At 35.4% G+C, this 18,958-nt stretch overlaps 1 protein-coding gene across 1 annotated transcript in view; it reads left to right on the forward strand.

Annotated features, from left to right (window-relative positions):
• The window catches only part of LOC126973010 (uncharacterized), a 158,009-nt gene that overhangs the window by 58,943 nt on the left and 80,108 nt on the right, over nt 1-18,958 (forward strand). Inside the window, exon 3 of the mRNA XM_050820135.1 lies at nt 6,708-6,898. Coding sequence (XP_050676092.1) covers nt 6,708-6,898 — 191 coding nt within the window. The remainder of the gene's footprint in view (nt 1-6,707; nt 6,899-18,958) is intronic.

The following is an 18,958-nucleotide window of genomic DNA, read 5'->3' on the forward strand; positions in this document are numbered from 1 at the left end:
ATAAAAATTGTTCTATTTGAAATGTCTATGACTTTAATGGTCTTGCCGCGAATCTATGTTTTTTCCTATAAGGGGGGCTAAAGGCTTGCCCTTTAGCCCACGTGATAGGAAGTGAAGAGGCAACCGCCCATGGACATCTGCAACACCAGGGGTCAAAGGATGCTTTTAGTTGGGGGTAAGCTCTAAACTTGAAGGTCCCAAAATCTTATCGGTTCGGAAAAACCGCAGCCAATAATTGATAAGTTCAGACCATGCTGAAATTTTACTTCTGGCACATTTAGAGTCGTACCGCGGAATAAGCGTTAGTGGTGTAGCACCTTGGTCATTCAGAGTCGAGTTTGACGTAAAATGAGAGCCCAGGAGATCTGCTTTTTCATCATCTCTGTGGTGGTGGAAAAGCAGGCAGAAATTTCCGTTGACAGCGTTACCAGAACGCAACAGCTTCCGAGGGAAGGCTTTTAAGTCTTCGCCAATCATGCCTGTGTGACAATAACTCTATTGAGGGACCTAAACTTATGGTTGTAGTATTTTTCAAGTTCGCTGGTATTTTCATGCCAAGATACCACCGCTTTCTGGGATTCGCATCAGTGCAATTACCAGTTGTTTCAGACCATATGCTGACTGATCTCCCCGGATAATCGGTGGTAGGTGACATCAGGGGCGTTCTGGATATTGAAATCGCCTAGAATCTCAGTCTCGAACCTGTATCCATCTGGATGTGTTCGAGTTACTATCAAGAGAGGAGTGCCCAATCTACTTGTCACGATTTTTGGTCAAAAGTCCCAAAATTCCTGCAACAACGAGATCATGTCACTACCTGTAAGACGGCAAATGATTGAAGTTTCTATCATATAAACGCGTCCCAAATTTGAAATAAAAAAAGACGTTTTTAAGTTGTAACAATATTTAAGGCTACAATAGTGATACGAGTTTTGTATGCAAAAGCGAGCTCCGCGAACATGGAACGCTTAGCCAACAAAAAAGGATAAATTATACAGAAAGACGAGTATAATTAGAATCCTTTTAATAATTAACATAACAAACAAAACATTTAAAAAAGCTACTCAGGCATCAAAATAAATAAACTCTGTCCCTTTATTTCATTTACGTGAGTCGTAACAAACCCGTGTGCAACTCACCCTTGTTTTGTAGATTGAATGCGGTGTGCATCACCTTTATAATTTAACAGAGTCGCTTGAATAAAAATAAACAGAGAGTTATTAAAATAATTTGAACAATTTTTGAGTAAAGCTTTGTAATACTCTAAGCATTCATTTCTTTGGTCTAGGCTACAAGGTTGATATAACTACTGAGATCTTTATATAGATATACTGTCCAACTTGAGAGATATGGGCGTTTTTATTTCAATTCGTAAGCCTTAATTATTTTTATTTCTTCGTTTATTTTTGTATTTTTTTTTAGAAAATAAGGGACGAGCAGGACGTTCAGCTGATGGTAATTGATACGCCCTGCCCATTACAATAAAGTGCCGCTCATGATTCTTGAAAAACCCCAAAAATTCTGAGCGGCACTTCAACTGCGCTCGTCACCTTGACACATAAGATGTTAAGTCTCAATTGCCCAGTAACTTCAGTAGCTACAACGCTCTTCAGACCGAAACACAGTAATGTCTACACATTACTGCTTCACGGCAAAAATAGGCGCCGTTGTGGTACCTATAATCTACCTCGGACACCTCCAACATACATTGCTATGCAGACGACAGCACTGGTGATGCCGTATACACGGGCCATGCAGGTCTCTCTCGGGAAATCGTCGAGCAGTGCCGGGAGAAACTTGTGTCTTCTATCGAGTCCTCTGTTGAGAAGGTCGCGGAACCTTGTCCAATTTAACCCCCAGAAGACTCAAGTTTGCGTGTTTACCACTAAAAATACCCCATTTGTCGTATCACCACTCTTCGACAGCACTTCCTTTAAAGCCTCGCCTAGTATCAGAATTCTGTGGCCATCTGGAGGGCAAAAGCCAAATTGGCTTCAAAGAAACTGGGTGTCATTAATAGAGCACGGCAATACTTCAAGCCAGCCCACATTCTAGCGCTCTACAAAGCGCAGGTCAGGCCACACATGGAGTATTGCTGTCATCTCTAGTCTGGCGCACCCCAGTATCAGCTCGATCCATTTGACCGCGTGCAACGTAGAGCAGCTTGAATTGTCGGGGACCCAGTGCTCTGTGAACGGCTGGATCACTTGGCATCGCTTCGTTGTGTATCTTCTACCGCATTTATAACGGGTAGTGTTCCGAAGAGCTGTTTAACCTGATTCCTGCCGCCGAATTCCACCTTCGCACGACACGCCACAAGTTAGGATATCATCCCCACCATCTGGATGTGTGGCGGTCTTCCACAGTGCGGTTTTCAAGAAGCTTTCTTCCACGTACTACAAATCTGTGGAATGAACTTCCTTGTACGGTGTTTTCGGGACGATACGACATGGGTGCCTTCAAAAAAAGCGCGTACACCTTCCTTAAAGGCCGGCAACGCTCCTGTGATTCCTCTGGTGTATCAAGAGATTGTGGGCGGCGGTGATCACTTAACAACACGTGACCCGTACGCTCGTTTGTCCTCCTATTCCATAAAAAAAAATCTAGCCGGCATTCTGTGCAAAGAAGCCTCCCACCAGTAAGTCTGTATGAACATTTCTGTGGAAAAATATTTCGATCAAGATATAACAGTTCACTCGTGACATTATTTCATTACAATATCAGGAAACAATGATATAATTGCTGATAGAATTTAGACTAATGTCTTAATAGCAACCAAATCTACAAATTAAACTATCCTTTATACTAAACTTCATTTCTTGGGCGCTAAACATTTAATTTTGAGGATAATGTAAATGTATTTCTTATTTCAAACTTTGCCATGCTGTACTTATTTCTGTACCATTTTATTTAGGCAAACATTAAATTGACATTTGCAATATATATTTTTTTAAATTATTGTATTTTTTATACATTTTTCGTAGTAGTATAAAGAGCAATAAACACTTCGAATCCACTTCTCGGGTGGCTCTTCTACCTTCTAATGTAAGCTTCTCCTCTAGACTTTGTAGATCCTCTTTCGTTGGTTGAAAACCACGATTCAACGGTTATTATTCTGATCAGGTTTCGTTGCAAAGCACTGGCAAACCACGAGACTACAACGTCTCGCAGTGTCTCACAGTTATATAGCAAGACAACAGCAATGTGAAACCGTGTCGAAATGTAACGGTACTGCTGGAGTTTTAAAGGCAACGAGTCTGTTATCTTTGCTCATCTGGAATAATTCAACGTATCGTATAGTATCGCCCTGTGTAGAATAGGCCAGAGTCTTAGTATCACATATCATACTACCTCATCGCTTTAAATTTATCATAGTTAAATATTATTTTGCTCTGTCAATGCAACTCTGTGTAGTCACACAAAACATGAGCTCGTTATAATATTCTTTGTGTAAAGATATTTAAGCTGAAAGCTCTTGTGTTTAAATATTTGAGCGTTTATAGCATGTTGTTATAAATCTACAAAACTAAATTGCAAATAAAATTCTGTAGAAAATTTATTGAAGTAGGCGTTACTTTGCGGAATCCATAATTATACAAATGATTCAAGTTTTCTTTACGTTTCGTTTGTGAGGACGAGACATCATTCAGTCTCGTTCCAGATTTTGGCGAGACAACACGTCCTGATGATGCCTCTTGTAGAGGCGAAACACGTGTCGAATTGTTTAAAAAAAAATACTGGCGGAATTAACACTAATGAAAACTTAAATCATTTGTAAAATTCTGTAGACACAAACATACCATTTTCATTATTCAATTTCGTATTATCTTTCTTTCCTGCCTATATGTATCTGAAATGTAAAAATGTCATTCATTTAGAGTCAAATAGATTTCAGACGCCAGGGTTAAATAAAGATATCTGTATTTATCTTTATTTATTTATATAAGGTTTATTTGATATAAGACAGTCTTATGTTTCCCGAAAAAATCCGTATTCGAACTTACCAATTACATTTCTTTTCCTACTTTATATTTACGGAAGCATGCACATCAGGACTGACTCCTGTTCCTTGGACTATGGACTATATAGAGTAAACTTGTATTTCTTAGAAAAGAAACACTTTTTTTAAGATTCAATCCTGCATATATACATAATTACAACAATTACAATACTTTTACACACACAAGGACTAGCACACTACATACGGGTACAAAAAATTACGATTACCCTTCATGTAGGAATCTCTACTGATCTCACTCGTCAATGCAGAAAGTTCCAGACACTCTCTTTGGTATTGTGGTTGGGATTTTGAGCTACTTAATTCTATTGACGTTATCCGAACTATATCTTCCCTCCCCGGAGCATAGATCGAATAGGGACGCTCGCTGTTAAAAAGTGGACTTTCGGCAAGAACGGCCAATGTATGCTTTGTATTATTTACATCAGAAATTATTCACCATTTCACTTCACTTTTCAAGGGTTAGCTTGGTGAAGCTACGGTGGTAAGAAATTGTCATAGCGTCCCATTCCATTGTTTGCTTGTAATCTTCGTAAATCCGTCGAAACGGTTAAAAATATTTAGTATGTAATTGAATTTTTAAAAGAAATTTTTCGTCCGAAGATAAATATATATGAGCTATAGTTTTTTTAATATTTTGCTATTATGTAAATATTCACGTTCAGTTACGCGGCTAATTAAGCTGGCTTGAGAGAAATCACCTTCTACCAACATCATTCACATTCTACAGGCATTGTCGTTAATTACCTTAGTGGCTGCAGTTGCTTTTTCAAGTCAAAGTTTTCACTACGGCAGCGATTTAGCTAAAAACTCACCGTGTGTTCGTTAGCGGCATTCTATCCAAACACAGCAGCTATTCAAATTACGAGCAGTTTCTGCTGCTTTAGTGGCCACGACGAAGTTCGTATTCAAAAACACTGATTTTTTTCTGAATACGTTTTTACTTTGATTTGTGAGTGTTGAAACAATATTTGAGAAAGAATCAAATGTATCAATCAAACTACAAATCTGTGGAATGAGCTTCCCTGTGCGGTGTTTTCGGGACGATACGACATGGATACCTTCAAAAAAAGTGCGTACACCTTCCTTAATGGCCGGCAACGCTCCTGTGATTCCTCTGGTGTTGCAAGAGAATGTGGTCGGCGGTGATCACTTAACACCAGGTGACCTGTACGCTCGTTTATCTTCCTTTTTCATAAAAAAGGGGATGTGTTAATAATTAAAAAGTTATGATATTTGCAAGAAATAGGTGTCGCTCCGAAATCTATCACAATTCTATTTTAATTTAAAACCAGTGAACTAAAACGACTTTTTCTCGGTGATTTTATACAGGAAATACACCATTTTTGTCCTAGAGTGGTTAAAAATGTTTTTGAATTTACCTGATACCATATTACCTGCCCATCTATGATAATAACTCAGATGCGTGTTTCAAAGGGCATCTTCTAATATTTTAATGCACAGTTATAAAGAAACTGATAGAGATACACCATTATGAGTAATGTATTCAGAAACTTTGTCAAATATCAACCCAATAATTCAGGTCAATTTCATTAGATTTTGAATTTGCAAAACAGTAATTCCCTTAACTTTACTCTCGTAAATTAAAAAAGGGCTTACAAACTTGATTTCAAAACTTATATGTGATACAACCCTGATGAAGTTATCTGATTTCATATTAATTAAGGTTTCTAATTAATTTCCCGCAACATTCCAAGCTGTTGACTCTCTACCAAAGCAAATATTTTTAATAATTTAGCTTGTAGACTAAGAAGAATATTTTCATTGAGTATCCACAGCATTGTATAAGGTAATATAAAAAAAGTTTTAGAATTTTAATATCAGGAAATACCAAAACTAAAAGTACCTACACTTTTATTTTCAATCTGCAGTCTTCATATTTTATCAGCAATTGTTTTCAACAAGTTTCAAACAACCCCTTTGGTAATAGAAATATGAATTGCAATAACATTTTATATTTACAGTGCATAAATAATTTAGTTACATTATAAAGGCATTAAGCAAAATACTCGTTAAAATTGTTAATGTTGTTCTTTTGTTAAAGCTTTTTAAGTTTTAAAAACTGGCACAGCTTATTACAGGTCACAGATATTGTACGGTCAATCAATCATGTTTCTGAAAAAAGAATTATCAAAAATACAACAGACTTAAAAAAAGCGACACCAAAATAATATGCACTAAAAAGTAAAAAAAAATGCATATTCTTCTCCAACTTAATAATCAATATAATTATAGTTATTTTTGGAATCGGTGCCCACCCGCCGCGGCCCCGCTCTCGCCTCTCGCCTGGTCACATCGCGCGTGCGACACAAGCACATCTCACCTATAATCTGTATGTACAAGCCTACCTTGTCTGACATATTATCTACTTAACGTACTGCACATATGTGGCAGCGCTATTGAAATGAAACAATTGAAGTCAGCGGGAAACGCCTATCTCAACAGAGGAAATGTATCTCGGGGAAAATTTCAAAAGAGACTTGCGATGAGCGCAAATATAGAAAGAGCACTCGAGTCATGTCGCAATTTAGTAACGAACATAACCGCAAAGTAATTTGATTTTGAAATTCTGCAGCAGATCGCTCCCATACTGTAAGCTATTATAGGGAGAGAGAATTAAAATATTTACCTATATAAACCACTATTCATACTTATTTTATTATTTTAGGTTCATCACCTCTGCCATCTACAGTGCGAGCGGAGGAAAACGATCTAGCCGTCTCTTTCCCACCACTAGATGATCTGTACGCTAGCACTTTAGAGAAGCACTTCGCGACGGAAAACAATACGATCGTGACGTCGCAAATAGGGTCAACAGCCCTATTGCCGTGCATTATCAGAAATATCGGAGATGGAATTGTAAGTACATTAAGTATCTAATTTATATTTAAATACTGTTTTTTACACTTTATATTAGCTTCGCCTGTTCCTTACTTAGTGAGCTTAATATGCTACAATTTTAGGTGGCATCCGCAAAACCAGTCAAAAACCGTGGATTTTTATCTTCCAAATAAAATCTACTTCAATATAGTATGCCTTCTTTGTCAAAGAATCTTTAATATATTACTTGAATTTGTGTTCAGTGGGTCCCAGTATATTGCCTGGAATTTTATTGTAAAATTGACCTATGAAGGAGCCTAAGGGGTAAGCTAAGGCTTAATAAAACTGGGAAGTAGTATTCTTTCTTAAATCATGACAAAAATTAAAATTTTGGGATTTTTAAAAGTTCCCATCATTATTTCACATTGAAATTAAATATTATGCGTTTAGTGAAATTAATTTACCAAGATACCAAGAGAAGAAACGTGATCTAAGATTGAGAACAAAAGCGAAGTGAATACATAAAATGATACTTGAGAACAACAGATGGAAAGAGTTGTCAAGAATTGATTTTTGTAGTTAAAGAAAAACCATGACAAGAATGACGAATAGTTAATGTGAATAGTATAATGATGAATAGTTAATGTCTGTCTTACATCAATGTTAATATTAAAGAACGTTTGTTTCTTGTTCGAATGAAGAATAATATATAATGTACTAGCTGACCAGACAGACGTTGTTCTGTATATAATAAATAAAATACCGTTTTTGATGAATTTGTCAATAATTTTTCATTGTAACATAATAATATGCTCCTTGTTGTTATAATGAAATTGTTTCACAGCAGAACTGTCAAACCGCGCGTCAAAAATACTCTCACAGAAAATATGTCCAAACAAAACAAATATTGGAAATAAAAACAATTATGGGTCCCAAATCGAAATAAAAACTATCCTATCTCTTAAGTTGGACTAAACTGCACTCCATGAAGTAATCCCCATTGAAATCCGTTCATTAGTTTAGGAGTCCATTGAGGACAAACATTGTGACACGAGATTTATATATATTAAGATGATATATATTGTCAAAGCCGTGATATTATAATTATTTAACGGTAGATTGTCAATCGACTTAATTCCTGGTTGTAGTGACTTTGTAATGTCACGGGTACACTATAGTGATATTATAATAAATCTAGGTATATTACAAATGAAGTTAGCAGAGACGTCGAGCGTTCTGATTGATCAACTTTTTTGCATACGCAATTTTCAAAACAATAATAGTAATCATTGGAGCGTGTCTGTAATTTTCCATCTGAACTTCAATTCGGTTCTGGCACTCGTCGGCCGCTTCCACGGCATTCTACGCCCGTGCGTTGTAATTAACAGTGTAAATTTGTTTTTGGGACCTACTAGTGAACATGGGCCGATTCAATTCTGGAACGCTGCCGCGAAAATTTATGGACTTCTTGCGCCTCTCAACAAATATACTAAGCTATGGTATGAGTTGTGGGTTGGATGTGGGTTTCTTCAAAAAAAAGTGAAAGTGAAGTGGATAGGGCACATAATGCGACAAACAGAAAGCTGGTGGTTCAGAAAAGTACTCGAATGGCGACCAGGTACCGGAAGACGCAGTGTTTGTAAGCCCGCTACAAGAAGGACAGACGATCTGGTCTAGATCGACGGAATACCTTGATGAGGGCGGGGCAGGACCGATCGTCGTTGAGATTTTTAGGGGATGCCGTTGTCCAGCAGTGGACGTCTTCCAGCTGATGATCATGATGATAATGATACCTTTTTCAAAGGTCGGCAGCGCTCTTCTAATTTCTCTGGTGTTGCAAGAGAATGTTGGCTTAACATCAGGTAACCCGTATGCTCATTTTGTCCTCCTTTTTCATAAAAAAAAATTACTTTATTAGCGATCGAAGTGTCGCAAAAAGAAATCAGAAGAGTCAACTGTGGAGCTTCAAATCTGTATTATCCATAAATTTTAATATCAGATATAAGTTTGGAAAATACATTCCTAGGAGTGAGGGAAACGCAAATTCTTAAACTCTAAAACGGAAAATTAACTTCTCTCATCGTCTAAAAGGAATCACTCTTCATATTTGACCAAAGAACTAATTAATGACTATAGTTTCGTATAAAGCAAACAGAATTTCAAATGAGTTGTAAGGTGAACCACTCATTATGCTTTCAAATTTATTACCCGTGCAAAGGAAACCAAGTCTTACGTCTTGAGACAAAAGTAGAATATTTTTTGTACTCAAATTGTGTTTCATGAGTTCTCTGTACTGTTTAACTAATAAGTTATTAAGTTTGAATTTACTTAATTGTATCTGATATTAGGATATATTTCCTCTTTATGCTATGCTAGTTATTAAATATTCCATTTCATGTTCAGATGAAATTTTAATTTATTATTCTCAATAGATTATCTTTTAAATAAAACTAGATTTCACCCGTTGGTAGTAATTTGGACTTTTATTAAATAGCTAAGCTGACGCGACAGATGTAACGTTCTGGACATAATAAATAATACTATTTGTATAAATTTGTCAATAACATTTCATAACATCAAGCATTATTTCGTATTATATGCTCCACGGAATAGAAAAAACTAGTGAAAGTTGCATGTGTGCGTTACCCTCTCGCCACTATTGTGTACAAATGTACCTACTCGAGGCTCAAGTGAGACCAGTCATTTGATAACAAGTGAAGCATAATTATCTCTTAAAAAAATACAGATATGCCTTATGGTGCCATTTTGGACTGCAATAATCATAGTTGCAATAAAAATATGTCCAACGAAGGGATTTTCTATCATCGGTAATCATAATTTTCCAATTTAAATACAATTAATATATTTATGTGTTCTGCAAAACATACAATTAAAAATGCACCATAATATTACGACGTATGGTTCATTTACCTTTACGTTTAATCGATGTAACTTATGTGAGAATAATTAATGTAAACAATAAAAATATCTTACTACTTAACAAGTCTATGCATGTACATATCGATATAATATTATCGAAATAAGTTTTATCTTTTAAATTGTATTCAAGTATTGCTATTTTCCATGCATCATGCGATAAGGGTGTAAGTAAGCAAAATGTTATAATATGGTTTTGGTAATTGTGTACAAGAGAAACTACGATGAATTCAAATTATTAGTTTTAATTCTCTTAGGAACAGCTAACTATTATTAAACAAAAATGTGTCAGATTCCAGTTAAACTAAATAAGCGTTAATTTTTTTACATATATTGAGGTTCCACTTACAAGGTTGAGTAGAGGAAATACGTTATAGAATTGTAAAAAATAGATCGAAAATCATGATTATTTATTTATTTATTTATTGTTAACAAGAACGGTCTATAACCAATTACACTTATTAACACAGAATATAATATTGTTTACAAATAAAATTAAAAATAACATAAAATTCAATTAACAATAAAAATTTAAACAATGTCAAAAGTAATAAGAAAATTTTAAATATACACAGATGTTGATACAACACACGAATCAAAGTCGTCTCAACCGTTGTCAATCGTCGTCTTAAAACAAAATAACATAATGGATTAGTCAAATAGAACAATTCTTAATAATAATAGCAGAAAAATAATAATAACATGATAATAACAGTAATAATTCCTATTTGTAACATCGTAAACGTAGCCAAAGTGTCTCACTGAACCTCAGGCAAACATTCATGACTTCCTTACATGCATCCGCAAATAAGTCAAAGTCAGGAAAGGCTTCCAGCAGCGCATTGAGGGCAGTGAGGGTGCGCGGAATGGGGGAGCTGGCCCGTGCAACTGTCCGACAGAAAGGGACAGCAAGGAGACTGTGTTTCCGGGATCGGCAATAGTTGTCTGGGGTATAGAGCCTAGCCAGAGCATCAATCTGACCTCGGATTATTTTGCATACCATGACTAATTGATCATTCTCTCTCCTGGTCTTAAGCGTGTTGTAAGGCAGCCCAGGAGGAATGCTGTAGGATACATGAATGGGTAATATCCAAAGTTGTGTTTGTACACAAACCTGAGAAAAGTTTTTTGGACCTTTTCAAGTAGCCTGTCATAGGTGGAATAATGGGGGTTCCAAACACATGAGCTTGCTTCTAATTTACTGCGAACTAGCGCACTATACAGAAGGCGAAAGACACATTCTGTTTTAAAATTGCGTGCATTTCACCGCTGGAAAGATTCCTTTGCAACGGTTGTTATATGATCTTTAAACGTGAGCTGTTGGTGTGATGAATGTGACACCCAGATCTTTATCAAATCATTATCATTATTAAATTATTATCATGACCATGATTATAGCATATGTACATCATAATATAAAATATCATATAATTATTATTATAAGACTAACAAGATTATTGATACTTCATCAATACTTATAGCCTCTCTTTTTATTTATCATTCGTTACTGCTTGTTTTGGAAATTTTCTTTCCGCACGCGAATTATGCATGGAAGCAGTACGGTTTATAAGATATCATGTCTTACTGGCCCCTGGATTTATACAGAATAACGATGAATACTTATAAAAATACTATGTTTATGCGTGTATTGCTTCCCAGGTAAATATAATATTGATATTTAACTTTCCAAGACTATTCGTGTCTAGATTTTATTTGAATTGAGCTAAATATTGTCCATCCTTTTAAATAAAACTATACCTAAGAAAAAATATTGGCCTATTATAACTTACTTTTGCTTACGACGTTGCGTACTTTATAAGTACTATATGTATATATATTTAGTTTTCACTAACTTATATCAATAACATATCGATGTTTATTCATTATCGTACAACACTAGGTATTTTGACAGAAGTCTAATCTATGGTTACAGAGTTCCTATTTCTTAAAGTTTTATAATATGTTATTTTACGCAATTTAAGAAATAGTTCTGAGGTTGTCATAATCACTTTGAGAATATGAGATTAGCGGTATTGTATTAAGTTTGAAACTGATGTAAATAAATTTGTAGTTATCACTTTTCGTAATTATGAATTTAGGTATATCATAAAGCCGGAATTGAGTGTGTGTATTACATATTAAATACATAATTGTGTGAGTTTGGCGACATCGGCACAGTAGACATATGACCAGTACGGAAACTACCTACAAGCGTTCGAAATGACACACTCACACAAATATGTGCATCGACGAGGCCCCTAAGCGGTTTTCGCGGTCAAACCGAGTTGAGTGTCACGTGGTTAGTAAATTGTTTCCACGTTCTTTTTAAAAATGCCAGCGTATTGCGTGGTATACGGCTATTTGAACTCGGCTCCATCAAAACTCCAGTTTTCGTTTTTTTAACAAAAGTTTTTTTAAAACTATAAGTATCTAAACAATAGTATATAAGAATGATTTATTGTTATATTATTTTTATAATTAGTAGGTATTCGAATTATAGTCCGTGAGATCGATAATAATACATTCGTGAACATAATTAACAATTTACACTAAGATGGCGGCTGCAATTTTTTTTATGAGTGTGTTTTTTTATGATGTTATTTATATTTATTTATTTTGGACAAAAATACTTACCTATATGAGTTTTTTCATGGTTTTCTTGAGTGTTGAAACCAATACCAGCAAGTTCTGTCAAAATTCAAGATGGCAGCTGCAAAAAAATATAAAGTTTTTTGTTAAGCTTTTTCATGGTTTCGAGGGTGCTGAAATTAAAAAAACGCTCAAAAAAAATATTTCCAAGTAAAACATTCAAAATAAAATGTTGTTTAAAAATATTACATATCAGTCATCATTTACACTATAATATTGCATTATAAACTGTATAGATATCATACATACACTATACATGAAAAACTTACGCTTTTACTTTTTTACGCTCCGCAACGCCCCAAAAGGAACTTCGTTCCGAAACTCCTTTTTTAAAGTCGGTTAGAAAACTAACCTGACAACCCTATTCCTTCAATGGAGTGTACGCACATGTAGGTAAGTATCTTATCAACAAGGCTTAATTTCCATTCTGATACATATGTCTACTGTGACATCGGTTTCCTTAGTAAAATAACATGAGGCCACTTCTACTAGTTTTTTCTATTCTGTGATATGCTCCCTGTTGTTTTATTGAAATTATTTCACAGCAGAACTGTCGAATCGTCCGTCAATAAATTGTCTGATAGAAAATATGTCCACACAAAGCAAATATTGGAAATAGAAATAATTATGGGTCCCAAATCAAATAAAAACTATTCTAACTCTCAAGTTGGACTAAACTGCACTCCATGAAGAATGGGGATTACATTTAAATCCGTTCATTAGTATAGGAGTTCACTGGAACAAAAGGCACTGGATTATAAATTAATATAAATTATTGAAACTTTCGTGAGTCATTATTTAATTATTATTATTAATACGGCTTTACTCACGTTTTTGTCGGTGTCGGCACCGACTAGTATTGGACCATTCGGAGGTCCTTTATCAGGGTGAGTGTGGACAGGGTCAGTAAGAGGTGGGACGTTATCGCGAACCCATCGACGCGACGTACTGACACCGACAAAAACGTGAGTAAAGCCGTATTAATTAATAAAATAAAACGTTTATTTTCAGATAACTGCGATTCATTGTTAGTAAACTTATAGTCTTATTGTGTTAGTAATTATATATCTACGAAGGGACATATTTATTTTAATTATAATGTCAACATACGAACAGTCCCCGCTGTCGGCAATCGCCTTCAGCTAACTGTTACTGCTGCCTCGTATTCGGCGGGGTAGAGAAGCCGCTTTTTCACGTAGAACGGCGCTAATGCTATCGACCTCTGCGTGTGTAAACATAACTGACGCGATACAAAAACGTGGCAGCCCCAACAATGCACTGAAGGCTTTGTGATACTGGACTCGCGGGGCGCTGTGCGATTTATTAGTGTAGCACGCCCACAGGCTACTCGAGTATAGCGTAAAGTTTAAAAAGAGTTATTTTTACTTCTGTAGAGCAACGCGCGAATGAGTGCTATCATATTACATATATATATATATATATATATATAGTAAAAATCTTTCATAATTTTTTCATAACGCGCCTAAAGAAGTATTTAGTAAGTTAGTGTAGTAACTTCAAAATATATATATATATATATATATAGTTAAAATTATTTATTCCTCGTGCTATTCTACGTTTGTAGAAAGAACAATATAGTATATTTTATATATATATATATATATATATATATATATATATATATATATTTTGAAGTTACTACACTAACTTACTAAATACTTCTTTAGGCGCGTTATGAAAAAATTATGAAAGATTTTTACTATATTGTTCTTTCTACAAACGTAGAATAGCACGAGGAATAAATAATTTTAAGGATTTTTGCTTTGTAAGACCAAAGAAGTACTTCTTGCATCCATACATAAGTCCATACACACTTATTTATAGAAGTACCGTGAATGAGGTTATTTCATTGATCATATTATCATTAAAAAAAACTTTTTACAAAATTTATTGATCATGTGTTATTTTGTAGATATCTACAACATCTGAATGATCTCTGTAAGGGCTATGCTTGGAGTTTCCCTGCGAGATCGAATGAGATATGGGGAGATCCGTAGGAGAACCAAAGTTACCGACAAAGCCCAAATGATTGCGAAACTGAAGTGGCAGGGTGCAGGGCACATAGTTCGACGGATAGATGACCAGTGGGGCAAGAAAACGGTACCTTCAAAAAAAGACCGTACACCTTCCTTTAAGCCCGGCAACGCTCCTGTGGTGTTTCGGGAGAGTATGGGCGGCAGTGCTGTTTGTAGTCCGTTTCCATTAAAAAAATTACCAGAAATACACTAACTGCAGCATCACGAAGCAACAGGACTTGCACCCCTTCTGTCTCAACCTAAATTTGAAAATTTTATATCGATATTATCAACTAGGACCGATCGCGATGGAGATGCACTGTGGATGCTCTCTGCCGCAGCTTGGGGTTACTGGAACATGAATAAAAGATAAATGATCACCTAGAGAATTTGATAGAAATGTAATAAGATTCTAGCCAGACGATTGCTATATTATATACATTCATTACATCACTACGTACTCTTGCAACGCTCCGGATTTTGAGAGACTTCTGCAATATAGGAGTGCGCATAATGACAAGAATATTAATAAATTAATAATCTTATTGTATTATAAAGTTATAAATGTTATATTTTGGTTGATATAGTTGTAGATACACAAATAAAATTTGAAAACAAAAACGATGCGGGACTCGAAACCATGACATCTCGCGTTCCGTGCGAGTGTTCTTCTAACTGAGGTAACTGGTAAGGTAATCTTGTATGCTGTGTACAACTCTCAGGATGTGGCTTCATCTACGGGATCTACTTTACAGCTGATAACCTGCTCAACTCCAGTATTTACATATTAGGGAATTGTCTGGCGCACCCCAGTATCAGCTCGATCCATTTGACCGCGTGCAACGCAGAGCAGCTCGAATTGTCGGGGACCCAGTGCTCTGCAAACGGCTGGATCATTTGGCGTTGCGTAGAGACGTCACTTCATTGTGTGTCTTCTACCGCATTTATCACGGGGAGTGTTCCGAAGAGCTGTTTAACCTGATGCCTACTGCCGAATTCCACCTTCGCATGTCACGCCACAAGTTAGGATATCATCCCCACCATCTGGATGTGTGGCGGTCCTCCGTTTTCAAGGAGCTTTCTTCCTCGTACTACAACGCTGTGGAATGAGCTTCCTTGTGCGGTATTTCCGGACGATACGACATGGGTACCTTCAAAAAAAGCGCGTACACCTTCCTTAAAGGCCGGCAACGCTCTTGTGATTCCTCTGGTGATCACTTAACACCAGGTGACCCGTACGCCCTATTCCATAAAAAAAAATTACTGGAGATGTCGCTCTTGTTTTTGTTATTGTTTTCAAATTTTATTTGTGTTTTAATCCTAGTAGTGAGGGTTATCACTTTAAAAAAACATAACAAATTGTTGGAGATATGTGGATTTCATAATAAACTATATTAAAATACAACAAATTTACGCATTGTTGCACGTCCGCCGTTCTAATTAGCACTTAATCACTACTTTCTGGTGATGTTTTAGTCACCTGTGAAACGATATAATGACGTGGCTGAAGCACTTTTTATATTATTGCTACCCAGTGAACGCATACAAAACATTGCAACCTAATATTCATAACATAATAATAATTACACAGCCATAAGATAAGGAAGAAAACAAAACTAACTGATGCCTTAAGTCAAGCATTAAAACTAAAGTGGCGATAGGCCGGATATATTTTCCGACAAACAGACGCTAGTTGGATCATTCAGATTACAAAATGGAAGGGACCTGCAGATAAAAGAAATGTGGTCAGACCGCATAAAAGGTGGACCGATGAGATTATAATAATAATACTTTATTTCAGACCCTTGATCCATAGTACAGACACAGTATAAAATTATATATTATATATTATAGATATTGGCGGAACTAACTGGCTCGAAAAAGGGAAAAATAGAAAGGAGTAAAGGAGGCCTTTATCCAACTGGGATCCATTTGAAAATTATCAAGTAAACTAACATAGTGCATGCATTATAACTTACTAACATAAAAGTTAAAATCGACTAACCGTACTAACATACATACTAACACTAAAATAAAGAAAATTAAATGGAAAATTAATAAAAAGGCTTTGTTATCATTATTATCATAATATTCATAACATAATTTTCTTCTGTGTAATTTGTAAGAATCGTTATCAGATGATTTAAAGTAATTTACCTTAACTCGTAAAGTCAATATATTATTTATTATTATAGACCCGTCAATGAGAAGAGTAGCAATACTCTCGCCGACACTTGAATAATTAATTTTATCTTTGTAAATGTTTCGGAGATTTGTCAACACAAAGTTTGGAATTATCTGGGTTATAATTTATGTTCAGGATTATTCAAGATCTATCAAATATAACTTTAGATATTTTCTCATTTGAACGATAGGTTTATATTTACAAGGTATTCTTTATTACACTCAAATGTCTTATTTAACATTTCAGCTTCAATGTAAATTTGCCTTAGGTGAGTGTTATAGATAGTTATATCTTACACAAATTAAATTTGGAAACAAAATTGATGAACGATGCTGGACTCAAACCTGTGACCTCTCGCGTTCCGCGCAAGGGCTCTTCCACTGAGCGAACCATCCGAGTGACGTAAAGTTTATAAATCTTGATATGTCTTTGTTCGACAACTGGTTGTGGCTTCATCTACAGGATCTGATAGCCTGCTCAACCTCAATATTTCCATATTAGGAAATTGACTTAAGATGTCGCTCTTTAAAAAAAAAATTTAAAGTTTAATTACACAATTTCATATCTTCTTAAGAAAATCTATATGTATTATGGGTAATTTTTTATCTCTATCAAAACGTTTGAATTCAAATATTTTCACTCTAAATAGGATATGAAATCTCTTATTGAACGTCAAAAACTATCATCACCCATTCGAAAATGTATGCTTCAGATCTGAAGAACAAGCGCAAGAAACTTGGTGGAATTCTTTTTCGTTACAATCAACAATACAATTTATAATTTAAATAGCTTGACGGCGGTCGCTCCATTCCCATTATGTAGTATCATGATTATAGTATATAATATTAGTAGCCCTTGCCACATAAACGTCTTTAACAATGATTTTGAATTTACATTTTTTTTGAACTTTTTCAGGTATCATGTTGTAAAAGCTTATGCATCGCCCACAAAAGACTTGTTAAGTCGACTGAATCGTGTAGTAGGCTTAACAAGTGTTTGTTAAGTGAATTGAAGTTAGAGTGATTACTCTCTGCAAATCGTAAAATCTTTAATGTATTTTGTCTATATTGCAGGTGAAGTAACAAATCAACGGATTATCATAACCGCTGTTTTTTATATAAAACAGCTGTTATGATAAGAAGCCGAACGTCGTTCAACTGAATTCGCGTAATTGCACTACGCTTACCAAAAATGCGTAATTATGTTCGTTTACGTAAATTTTGCGGTGATAATGTGCATTTAGTGAAGGCTGACTTGAAATATATTATAAAAAATGCCAAAAATCTTCAATCAATGTCTATTTTCACGCCATTTTACATATTTTTCTTAAAGCTCAGAAATTTACGAAATAACAACGCCCAAAATGTCGTTCAACTGTCTAACATTACGTAGCTTTTTCACATATAGAATATGATGATAAAATAAAAAAGGTGATAAAACCTTACCAGTGGGAGGCTCATTTGCACAGGATGTCGGCTAGATATGGGTGTAAACATTATTGTGCTTCGGTCTGAAGGGCGCTGTAGCTAGTGAAATTACTGGGCAAATGAGACTTAACATCTCATGTTTCAAGGTGACGAGCGCAATAATTGTAGTGTCGTTAAGAATTTTTCGGTTTCTCAAGAATCCTGGGCAGCACTGCATTGTTATGAGCAGGGCGTATAAATACCATCAGCTGAACGTCCTGCTCATCTCGTCCCTTACTGCCATAAAAAAAACATTATATCTGAAACAGAGCAACTAAGCGAGGTGCGGTGCATCTTTGACATCAATATTCCTGGATTGAACTGACTCTGTGCGAATCTTATTTACGCTTCATTAGATTTAATAAACGTTACAATTATTTTAGGTGGCTTGCGTTGAATATTCGCATTTACACTAATTTTCACAGAAAGTAAACCAAATCAAATATGGCTGGAAACATTACTGTGCTAATATATTTATATTTGTGTGAAATCTAACCTTTTTAATGTCAAAACCAGCTAGATACAAATAGTACAGACAAAGAGATTTTATTCCAAATATACACATACTATATAATATGCGAAAAGACTGTTTCCCCAGCCTATTATATAAATAAGGCGGCTAGCGCTTAATAATAATATCCGGATTAAGCCAGATAGAACTGAACATATTATCGAGTAGGTGCATTATGTCGAAAGTCACATTTTTTCCCAGTTCAGCGTATTCCAAGCTACGTATAAGAATTCCCTAAAGATTATAAACTCAGACGACATAAAACTACACCACCCGAGGGCAATTAAGACTAAAATACGTCCCTGTAGAAACAGT

The sequence above is a fragment of the Leptidea sinapis genome, chromosome 28 (genome assembly GCF_905404315.1).
Source record: "Leptidea sinapis chromosome 28, ilLepSina1.1, whole genome shotgun sequence".
NCBI classification, from domain to species: domain Eukaryota; kingdom Metazoa; phylum Arthropoda; class Insecta; order Lepidoptera; family Pieridae; genus Leptidea; species Leptidea sinapis.